At 31.1% G+C, this 12,798-nt stretch overlaps 1 protein-coding gene across 4 annotated transcripts in view; it reads right to left on the bottom strand.

Moving 5' to 3' along the window:
- The window catches only part of GRIK2 (glutamate ionotropic receptor kainate type subunit 2), a 341,730-nt gene that overhangs the window by 142,310 nt on the left and 186,622 nt on the right, over nucleotides 1-12,798 (bottom strand). For all 4 annotated transcript variants that reach the window (XM_085574923.1, XM_077782281.2, XM_077782282.2 and 1 more), the window contains one exon: nucleotides 8,202-8,315. In XM_085574923.1, coding sequence (XP_085431049.1) covers nucleotides 8,202-8,315 — 114 coding nt within the window. The remainder of the gene's footprint in view (nucleotides 1-8,201; nucleotides 8,316-12,798) is intronic.

The raw sequence follows: 12,798 nt of genomic DNA, 5'->3' as shown, positions 1-12,798 counted from the left end.
CACACTTTTCTTCTCATTTTAGCCTTAAGTAGTAGACACTCATGTGCTTACATAATGCATACAGTCATGACATAACTCCCTGTACAACAGAATAATATAAAAACCAGAATTCTTTTAGCTTTGGCTGTGTGTGTCTGAAATCTTAACATATTTTCAAAGATTGTGGTGTTTCTTTTGGAAAAAATTACACTCTCAGCACTGTAGGCATGTCTTCAAGGGATGCATATACACATTAAATTTAAATGTGCTCCTTAACTATTTGCATTATACAGTAATATAAAATGTACTGTTTGGATGGACAATGCAAGCCTTTTAAAATGCAGAAACAATATGTTTTGGAAACTGAAAAAAAATAAATTAAATCTCCAAATATCGATCAAATATTTTACATATTAGATTTTACACTTTTATTTATATAAATGTTTAAACTGTTTTCTCAATGCTTTGTTAGGCAACACATAAAAAACCGACATGGGAAGGAAAAAGTTAAAGCATCTACTGCTCTATTGCCTCAAGTCATAGGCTGCCATTTACAAGACTGCAGCAAAACCTGAGATCATTTACTCAAAAAGTAAGTTCTATGATATACATTCCATGAAAACTGAATTCAATTTCTTTAAGCATTTATCTTCTAATGCTTAAATCAAATTACATTTATTTTTTTTTTTTGCATTACGTGGTGTGCAAACAGACAGCAAACAAATTAAAATGATTGGCAGAAAATCTTCAATTACAGGAAGATAATTTACATGTAGTAAAACAGTATTTTTACATCTGTTTGTCAGTATAGGGTGGCCTTTCTCAAATAGAAAGTAAAAGGGAAAAATACAAAAAAATTTGGTAGTTTTCCACTACAATTGGTACCAATATTCAATCTGTGTTTGTTAGGTTAAACATGCAACTTGGTTTTCATTCACTTTTGGAAGAGACTCTTGATTTTTTATAATTAAAAGGAAAAAAAAACAAGTAAGGTAAGACAAATAATAGTATATTCAATCATTGCATCAAACACAAGACTAAGTGAATATTCAGATAAACTCTTCAGGGCAACTTAAGAAAATTCTTACAGTCCTAAATCCCCACATCAGCACTCAGTGGGGTTAACGGTACATAATTCCACAGGCACCTGACTGCTTTAATAAGTCAACAGTACTAGTGTAATCTTCTGTCTTGAGTTTTCCCATTATTTCAACATTATATCCACATATAACTGGAACTTTAATACATAAGATTTTACCCAAAGAAATGAAAAGGAAAATGCAGGGAATAATCTTGTTCTTAAAGGAACTGTTATACACCCCTATTGAAATCTGTAAGGTTACATCCATATTTTCAAAAAGTACATCACAGATCTTTATACAATTAGCAAGGAAAATAAATGAAATAAAATAAACCAAATGAAATTAATTGCCCAGCCAAACTACTAGGATCTTTTGACAGAAATTTCTCAAACAACAGATAAACAAATGACTCCAGAAGAGCTCTTCAAGATGTAGTACCGACAAGAACAAAGACCTAGCAGAAAACCTGGAAGTTGAAAACAATTTAAATGACAGGGATCACTGAATAATTCTTCAGAAACAGAGATGATATCAGAGCAAAAACTATGTTTGAAAATAGTTATTTATAAACTTGGGAAGTTGATATTAAATATCTCAAAGAAAACAACTGTAAGAAAAAAAATATTTTCAGGTAAAATGACAATTCCTTAAAGAGATCACGCCACTGGCCAAGCAGAAGCTATGCAATGACAAAATACAGTGTGCTTTTTTTATTTCTTGGGTAGCAGCAATTTTCTTCATATTAATTAGTATGGTTTAGATTTGTGCTCAAAACAGGGTTATAACACAGGAATATTTTCATTACTGCTGAGCAGTGCTTACACAGTGTCACAGCCTGTTCTTTAGGAATTCCAATGTAGTTTGGAATGCTCACATGCACAGATCTGAGACATTTGCTCTCAGAGTTGTTCAGATATTTACAGTCTTACACATCCCCCAACCTCTGGAATCTTGGCAAGATTCTTGACAACATTTTTGTCTCTGTCTTGCATTCCAAGCAATCCTGAGTTATCTGGTACAGAATTTAAATATAAATATGGGGAAGGATGTATATTTGTCAATTTATGCTTTTAATTCTCCTTTACTTAATAAGCACAAAAGAATTTTCTTGATTGAGCAATTCAGCTCATTGATACATTCCTACATATTTTTCTACCAGATCATTATAGTAATCCTCAGACATTTTATCTGTTCTGCTGATGCATTTTTATATTTTGTTAAAGAAGAATTTTAAAAATTTTGCAACCTTTTCTGGAATTCTTAGGTCCATCTCATCTCTATTCTTTACTCTGGTCAGCTTTGGTAAAGCCCACAATAGTATCTGTACTACAATTAAATGATTCTCAACTTTTGCCGAGAAGACTGATCAATAAGTTATTAAAACTATCTTAATGCTTTTCCAATCCTAGATTAAGTAATTTCTTACTGCTACTTTTTCTTATAATCTTCTACTATACAAAAGATTTGTTTTTTTCTCTTCAGACCTTTTACTTGCTATGTAAACTTGAGCAGGGTTGGTATTGGCAGCTTCATCTGTAATAGCTCTTATTATAGATGAATGTTTTCTCTAGTTTGCTTTTTCCTCAAGTAATATCCATCCTAAATACTGAACATGGCATTCAGGTATTCTGAACAAGTGTATGCAAAGTGTTCTACATTCTTCATTTGCTCATGCTTTAAACTTGTAGAATGGGCTAACATAAAACTGGTTGCTAAATATACTCTCAGGAAAGTCTCTACACATTAAATATACAATCACCATTGCTTCTTGGTGGATTATCACTTCCACCAAAATCATTCACTAGGACAATTATCACTGATTAGGTAGGCAGGGTTTTTAAACAGAGTGATATGTAGATTGCCAGCTGGTTTATACCTACTTTAAGATTGTTCACGATTTTTTCCCTTCAGTTCCTGAAAACGTGACCCTTAAAAATTAACTAGACCACATCACAAAACCAGTACTTGAAATCTAAACAGCTTCAGTTGAAATTAAATATTTCAACTGGACACATCTCCCTAGGAAATCAGGGAAACCATCCATTAGTGCTTTTACTATTGCTTGGAATTACATGAGTCGCTTGGAAACAAAAAGTCACTGATTAAACACTGACTATATAGTCCAGAATGAATCCTCAGGAAGACACAATGTTTCCAGGAAACACTGCTACTTTAAATTAACAACAGGTCAGCTTGTTAGAGAATTTTAAGATCAAAGCTATAGTTTAATGTCTTGAAAGACTAAAATATCTATAGTGAAGAGGGATGCAGAAGAGCCCCATCCCAAGCCAGATATAAGCACTACAAGTGAGAATGCAGATAAACCTGTAAATGCAACAAATAACTTTTCTGAGAAAAAATTACTGAAAAGTAAACTTAACTAAAATACTGCAAACACAGGTATGACTACAAGGAACACTGGAATCACAGGTAGATTAAAAACCATGTCTGCAAATAGAAGATAAATATTTGAAAAAAAATTAATATTGTAACTTTACAGACTGTTTTTAGTTTTAAAAATGTACAGCTAATGTTTGCATAAAAGCACATTTATTCTAAAAAAATTTTTCTACAACTTTCTCTTTCTCTTTTCAGATTTGAACAATAAATATTTACTTGAATTATTCCTGTGAGTTATATGATATTTCAACTACAAAAATATTACTAGAAATTACAGTGAGTTTTAAATTTCAAGTTCTTTTATCTTTTATTAATATTAATCAAACATATATATTTTTATTCATAATTTCAACATGGAATAGCATATTTTTAAAATAATCTAAAATTTATTACTATCAGTATTGAGAAAAGCGAAACAAAGAAAAAAACTAATAAATCAACAAAAAGAAAGTGGAAGGCCTAATGATGAAAAGAGAAAAATCATTTGAAATTTTGCCACTGTTAGAATAGGGATCTTAATTATTAGCTTCTGTTCACCAGAAGGTGGGATACTGGAGCATTAAAAGACTGCCACATCTTATCAAAATTTATATCAGATAGAAGGAATATACAATAGGTTTTCACGGTAGGCAGTCAAAATTCTAGTAGGGAGAGGTGAAGCAATCCACTAGTTACTTTCAATCAAAACAATCGATGGATGACCCATCATTTTAAAGATAATAGATAAATTAATTCTTTTAATTTTAATATTCTTTTAATATATATTAATTTAAAGTTTGGTCATTGAAAACTCATATTTGGGTATCCAAGACAAAAGGGAGAGAAATGATGCACCAAACATTTGAGAAAGCAGCATATACCAATAAAATATAATGTGAGAATACTATACTTTGAACTAAGTGAAATTATTTTAAAATTTATTATAAGTATTCCTTCTAATTCTCCTCCTATTTCAAGCCAATTTTTTTAAGGGAAGTACAATAAAAAAGGTAATTTCACTTTTCAAATGTGAAGTAAGGAAAAACTACTAAATTTGAGAGCATCACACACCTTTCATAACTTTCACACATTTCTTGGAAAAATTAAACTTGACAACTGTGAGCTTTTCTGAGCTTTGATGTAAGCAGATACATAAAAGTACATAAAAGCTACACAGGAAAGGAAACAAGCATTTATTTCAGCAGAACAGGGCAAATGAACCAGTATGATAATAGGTACAGGCTGGTATGAAACTAGCACTAAAAAAACCCTAAGTACTGTGCACATACATTTATAAACATGGAAATTGAATTCCAAAGTTAAAACTCTCTCAAATTGGAAGTAGAAGATATACAACAAAAATATTTATATATTTACATATAAAGTCTAAATAGAAGAAATGTTTCAGAGTTCTTGTCGTAGTCAATTTAGGAGAATCAAATAATAAGAAATCCTTATGACTGAAGTTGAAAATTTGTTTTCTGTAGGTTTTTTGTTTGGTTTGTTTTCTAAATGCAGACTATTCATAAAGTAGGCTTTTGAAATAAGAAAAAATTCTGAAGTTTCAGTGCAGAGTAATTTAAAATAAAACAAAGCAATAGTATCAAAAGGATTGATATATCCACAGCTATGATTACAAAATATAAAAACCAGCATACTCATTATTTTTCAAATGTTTTTCCCCCCCTTCCCTGAAAAGGCCTGACTATCTCTCTAGTGGACATGTTCAGTTGCTGCCTGGGGCCGCTATGTTTTCAGAACTTGGAAACCAGACAGGTTTCTTCACAAAAACTACATGTAGGTAGATTTCTGAGACAGGTTGAAGCCCTGAGAACTGTCCCTGTCAGAATAGAGCACTGAATTATTTAGAAACCAAGGAATACTCTTTTAGCTAGCTACCTGTAAAATGCATTAGAAAAAAACTCAGACAAAAAGGAGCACATAGTTCTGTCCTTAGTTAAAGTAGATGAATTTATGATGAGTTTATATTTTATAATTTTTCCCATCAATATATATTTTTCTTCTCCTAGAGACTCAACCAGCAGTAGAAATGCAGGGTATACTTACAGCTGTAAAGATCTAAATGACTGCAAAATATAGGAGGAATAAGATATTGCTCCAAATTTCAGAAACGAAATTAAAAATAAAAGAAAGACTGGGATATTTAAATGAAAAGTGAGCATTAAGGCAAACTACAGAGAAAAATGATTAAGGCTCCCCAGCTGGGAGTCTACTATAGACTATTGTAGGGAATTCTCAAAATGAAACATCATAGGAATACCATATGAACAGCTTAAATGATAGAATTGCCTTTTCTTTTTTCATTTTAGCAAGATTTTGCAGACTCAAAAAAAGGAGAGAAAGGCTGATGATATAGGTATATTTTTAGGAGCTTTAGAATTTTATATTTTTCCCTTGCAGTGCTACAAAAAATGAATATTCAGTAATATGGTTTCTGTTCAACAGAAATGTATTTTTTAAGCATAAAAACGACAAACCTAGAAAATAAAGCTAGTACATGTGTGTCTGCACCAAAAATAGTTTGGTTCCTTTTTACTATTCCAAGTGCAGCTCTTCCAATCTGTTCCACTTCTTTAGAGTACTATTCTTCACAGCTGAAAAGAATAACTGCAACTACCAAAAGTTTTACTAAACAATAACTGAAGTAACAAAGGCAGCTAAATGAACAACATGAAACACCAATTTATTTTTTTAAATGCATTATTTAGATACCTGCAAAGACAATGGATACTTATAAATAACCACTAACCAAAAGTTAACTCTTAAGAGAAAGGGTATCCTTGATTACAGAAAGCAACTTTTCTCTTAAATCTCAGGAGTCTTCTTTTGCAAACTTTACCAGATTAAAATCAGTTCTCATTGGCAGCACTGCTATTTACATTTGTGCTATTTACCATTTCTTGAGCTAATTATTTCAACCAAAATCTTGCCAGTATCACTAAATAAGAGCAATATGATACTGTGAGTACATTAACACAAACCTCATCAACAGGCAGATGTTAAAAGAGAAAGACTTGAAACACCCTAAATTATTGAGTGTTTTTTATGTAATCTTGCGGGGATTGATCCTTGTCGCAGTCCTTATCACAATCTGGAATCAAGCATGTAATGATGGCTATTGAAGAGTGCAGATACAGAGGTTGGTTCATTATTGAGCAATGAAGGGAACAGGCCACTGGCAAAGACAGGGCTATAATCTGTAAAGCAGAAATTCTAGCAGCAATTAGGTTCACATGAATTAAAGCTACATATCAGTGACAAGCGTCAAGAAAAATCCTAGGCAAGATACAGCATTATAGAGAGCATGAGAGGTCAATTGGAATTATTAACAAAATTTACTTGATAATGCAGTAGTTTTTACATGTAGAAAATACGTGATAGTGGGAAGAAAACTGACATTAATACTCTAGAAGACATACTTTTAATATAAGAGAATATATGACATTCATTTACATATCATTAAAAAAAACAACAAGGGATTATAAATTTATAAACTAAATTATAACTATAGTGTACCATTACTATAATTAATGGTATAAGAGGAAGTTGTGGTAAATCTATGGTGGTCTTAGCATAACAAGAAATTACATCTGAAAGTGAGTTCAGTCGTGTTCCATTTTATATATCTGGTGTGTATTCTTCAATTAGTGAAATAAGTGAAGCAAAGGAATTCAGAAGATTTTCTATCACTTGTAAACAGACCATATAAGCAGTGAAAAAGTTGCCCACTGGATGAAATTATATGACTTATATTACATAAAAGGTTAAAAGCACACTGGCATTTGTGTCTATGCACCTGTAAAAATTCATTCTACTTTGAAATGTCATAATATATGTGGCAGTTAAAAGCTTCTTAACATAGTATACAACCACCAGGAAGCAGATTTGTTTTTCATATCTGCAAATTTATGATAATGGTGGCAGCAGACAAACATACCAGACAAATTTCTGGAAAATTTTAAATTTGCATTGAAATTATAATTACAATTTCAAAATTATTGCGAGGAAATAAATGAATACTTACTTTTACATAAATAAATGCATTTATTAATAAATAAAACTACCCCATTCACTACTGTGAATTTGTCAATAGTGCATTCACTACTATGAATTTGTCAATAGTGAAAATAAAAAAGAAGTTACTGAGCTTGTTTCTTTTAGTCTAGTTCAAAGGACAAATCAAATATCTGTATGACTAAAAATTTCATCTCAATAATTGAGTAATAACAATTACTCAATTGTTATTTATTATAAATAAATAATAAATAAATAATAAATAATAAAATAATTTATCTATGTTAAATAAATGTTAAATACTTTGTACTTTTCTTTGAGGTGTTAGAATAGCAAACAAAAGCAATGAATTTTTGCTGGCTAAAATCATCAGGCTAACAGACCAAACACTTTTTAAAATTGATTATTTTTTGTGCTGTCATATCGCATGGAAAAAAGCAGCTTTCTAAAGAAGAAAACATTTTAGTCAATAATAAGGAAAGTGAAATAACTAATCAATTAACTAAAATTGGGATAATCTGCTCACAATTAAGGTAAGAGTAAACATCCATTACTGGCTTATCAACTGGTGTTCATTTATGACACCATAAATTCCAATCCCAAGTAAATTCTAAGTAATGGCAACGCACAGTGCAGACTGTTCATTTTTATTGCAATTAGTGTGTCACATTCCATCAGTTTTTCTGCATAACTGTATTTCAGGAAAAAGAAAATACAATTGCTTACCAAGATGGTAGTAACAATTAAAGAGCGATTGGACAAGGAATCTGTGATGTTTGCTGGTTTTCCTTTCTGATTCTCTGTCATGTTAAGGCCACTCAATGGATCCCAAGTTCCAACCTATAAAACAGTAAATTACTGTGTAAATCATCCATTAGTTACATTTCAGCATCTAGAACTTTAAGGAAAAACAAATTGCTAGAGGGTGGAAATATTGATTGCTAAGAATTATTATTAAATTTTGTTTCATGTTTTGTGAAGTCTGACATTAGGTGTAAAAATGGTATAAAGAATATCTAAATCTATTCTTAATACTTCATTTTCCATTTCTCAAGATAAACCACATATGAAGATAACAGGCAAAAATTCATTTGCAGAGAAGAGAACATTTTCTCTACAAAAGGATTTACCCTTTTCTGTGATCAGAGAGAACAGCAGGAAAAAGTATGTTTTTGGGGAAACGTAATGGAGAAGACAGAAACAGGCATTAACTTAATTCATTTACAGATAAATCTTCAATACATGAGTATTTTGACATTTTATACTTCAAAATAAAGTCTATAGGATTTTTATCTAAGTAAGAACATCCAAGGATGTGCTTTAAGGTTCAGGTCAAGGACAGACTTACATACTAAGTAGTAAGTAATGCAGCTTACCTGTAACTTATCTGCATTTTCATCCCTATACCATTAAAATAGTAAATATAACTACCCATTGTCGAAATCAGAATGTTTGTTTACTCCACTGTCTTAAAAAGCCCCAAATATGTCTTATTTTGGTTTTAGGCATGATTTTAAATAGCATTTCAAATACTAATACCTATAACACAAGGTAAAGATATTATAAACTTAAACTAGACACAAGTTAAATATTTCTGTAAGGATTCATTGCATATATATATATATATATATATATATATATATATATATATATATATATTTATGTATATAAACATGCAAAAATGTTTAAATTATTTTTTCAACTGAGTCCAGACAGATTGTATACTTTTAAGTGATATGTTGCCATAGGGCTGTAAAGTAAGTTTAGGATGCAATGTGGTGTGGATAAAAAGAGTTCCATTTCTAAAACTGAGACTACAGCAGAGCATGAATCAGTGGATGCTGTAATAAAGACAAATTTGATCCCTTTTTCAACAATTTTTTATTCCACAAGAATCAATATTTTGTCTGTCTTCCTTGCTTAACGCTCAGTTTCAAGAAGTCACTCTTGAATTTGACCATTCAATACTTCATAAACTGGTCAAAGAATCGTGAAGGGAAGAAAGAATATGTGTGTCTCATAAATCCAATTGGAAAATAACATCTAGCACATAATTTCAAAGTATTTAAGTCAAGCCTTGTTACCAAAAAGCCTCTCCTTCATTTACTATTTTAATACAATTTGATTTAGCAAATTGAAAGGCTTTCATAAAACACAAAATGTTCAGCCTTGCAGCTTGGCCACAATCAAGAAATTTTAAAAGGGTTGCTAACGTTTAATTGCAGTGTTCTGCTAATTATGACAATCGCAGTGTTTGCTTTACTTCAAAGATGAAACTAGAGTAGAATAACAAGGAATGACAAAGACCAGAACTTGAGCCTGTCGCTGCATAAGTGAAGCTGAATTAATCTCCTGTATGAGATATAACTTCAGATACACAAGTAGCACAAAAATTTCTGAGGCCACAGAACATATTATATGATCAGTTTCAAATCCTAAATTAATTAATTTCCTTTGTTCAAATTCATGTTTACTTTAAAAAGAAACTTCTGTCTTGATAAATTGATTTATTATTTTTCTAAATTAGGTGCATTGTACTTTTGCTGCTGCTTTTATTAGCCAAAAATCTAAGAAATGAACCAAAACTCAGAGGTTCAAAATTAGACTTTTAGACTTTCTTTGGATTATCTTTGCTGATGAGCTGAAACTAATTTGTACAATAGGTTCTTATATATTACTGTGTTTAGCTCCCAAATCACACAAATGTATTTTTAAAGCTGCTTCTTAGAGAAAATTGTGCAAAAACAATGCAGCAAGTTAATTATTTTCTATTTGTTTCATCACATTGTTTTAATTTTTAAGTACCTTTTTGAACTAAATAGAATTGCCAATGTGTCTTTACTAGAAAACTTTAAAAGCCAAAAATGTAGAAAGAGTGCATCAAGATAGTCTATAACCAAAATTCAAACAAGCTACCATTTAACTTATTGCATTACATTTGTTTTAAACAAACTTACAAATTTTCCGAAAAAGTGAAACAGATGTTCATACATGCACTTTAGAGAGAACGTTTACACAGTAAATATATTGACTATATTGTCAAACCCTCAGTCTCCTATTATTATTACCCATTCCCCTAAATGTCTAAACTATTCAGAAGCGACCATGCCAATCTGAATATTTTAATACTTATTATCCAAAGTACAGGATCCAAAACAGGTGCACCCATGAACATGTGCTCCACAGTGAGACAAAGAAAAATGATAGAAAGAATTAGCTTATGCAAGAATCAGCTTATTTAAGTTGAAACAATTCCAAGAGCTACATTCATCATTGCATATTATAGAGTATTCTGTAACATGGTAATTGTGGTAGTCTTCAAGGATATGGAATACAATTTCCCAAACTCACGTGAAGAGTTAAAAACTTGCATCCAAGCTTCCGCATATTTGATTTCCAGGTTACTATAAGGTTACTGCATTTCCTCAAAACCAGATATTCCCACCTTGCTGGACATGTTCACCCAGACTCACTTTGTAGCTCCACAGGCTATGGAGGCCTTGATTCTTCAGTATAAGAACTGCTGAGTAATTCCTATGTTATCAACGCTGTTTTCAGCTCAAATCCAAATCATAACCCCATGCAAGATTGTATGAAGGAAATTAACTCTGTCCTAGCCAAAACCATCAAAATATTTTACCATCCCCCCCAAAAAAGAAGCACTGTACACTTGAGAAACTTAAAATGTGCTCAGTTTACATATGCTCTAGAGCACTATACAGAGATTCAGTCCCATGAGATGCTAGTCCCAAAAATTCAGTGCCTTTCTTACTTCAGCATGTTTCAAAAGTGATTTATCTTCATTAATAGATAAGTATACTTTCAAGTATTATTCTTTTTGATTTTTCTTCAGAGTTCTCCTGTAAAAAATTATTTTTGCTCTGAGTCAATCAAAACTGTGAATATGACTCATAGTGAAGTGTCACAAGCATTGTATTAGGAAGGATCATTGCTTTTCTGCAGTGCTACTCACTGACTAAGCAGCCAGAACCTTGTTAAACTCTCAAAGAGTTGTCAAATTTAACTATACTTTCTTTATTTACTTTTGTAGAGTAAATAGTAGTAGTGGTGATTACATCAAGGAAATAATTATACTCCACTAGGAATAATAATGTTTCTTCGTATTTCTGAATTTCCCACTTGCAAATTGCTTAATTTATTTTCTTTTCTTCAGTAATATTAATATTCATGCCTTCTTTGCCAAATATAACATAAATAACAATATTTCAATACTTCTGGATCCCACAGATTTACTATGTCTTTCTTTTTTTTCTCCTCTCTTACAAAACCTGTTGTTTATGCTATTTACTTTTTTTTTCTCAGATCATTATTAAAGATACAAAATAAAACAAGATCTTGTTTTAAGCTGAACAATGAATTTTAACTAATTTTTTGTCATTTACATTCATCCTATATGAAGGTTTCTGAGCAAGGCTTCAAGTCAATTGTAACATCTCATAGTCAGGATATGTGATTCTTCTTCAGTGACACATTTTCATATCAAAAGTGATATTAAATTAAGGTATTTGTTATCTCCTTGAAGTATAAAATAATTTTCCTCACAATGCAGCCTCAGTGTAAAGACTGATTGACTGCAATTTAAATTATAATTTATTATGCTGGAGTGTCACAGTTTCAGATTTTCACTGTGCTTAATCATGAATAGTTTCAGTCTGTCCAAAGTGACTGTAATAAAATTTTGTGGTATATTATATAAATGGCACTCGAATCATCTCTTAATTTTGTCATGTTCATCTTACAAGGAGCTATCATTTTTGGCAGACATAAAATTTTATTTGGAAACACATACTTCTTATTGACTGATGCCTGATTATCACCTCTCATTCAAGAGTTTCAGTAATAAGTATTTTATGTAAAAGCTGAGATCACGCATAGCATTTTTTAAAATCAGTGAGGAATTATTCTGTTGTCACTGACTTCAGCATCCATTGAACTTACCACACATGATTTAGGTACTTTCCCACTTATACTGGTTATACTAACCAGGCAATTTATCTAGGACATTTTTGTATGAAGTCTAAGTTAAAAAAAAAAAAAAAAAAAAAAAATTTCTAGAAATTCCTGACAATAATTTTTTTTTTTTCCTATCCATCAATATTTTTCTCTTCATGGATTACAGCTGTCCTTGACAGCTAAGGACACACCAAGGACAACCAAGGACAAACTATTGTCCTTGGCAAAAGAAATAATAACAATTTACAACATGGAAACATGGCATAAGAATTCTGTGCACCATAATATTCATCACCCATAATATTTTCTCATCCTACAAGTGGGAGAATGCACAGAAGAAAAAGAAAAC

The sequence above is a fragment of the Lonchura striata genome, chromosome 3, assembly GCF_050655825.1.
Source record: "Lonchura striata isolate lonStrDom1 chromosome 3, ASM5065582v1, whole genome shotgun sequence".
Lineage (NCBI taxonomy): Eukaryota > Metazoa > Chordata > Aves > Passeriformes > Estrildidae > Lonchura > Lonchura striata.
The sequence above is the reverse complement of the archived record's forward strand: the minus strand, read 5'-3'. Positions and strand labels throughout refer to the sequence as shown.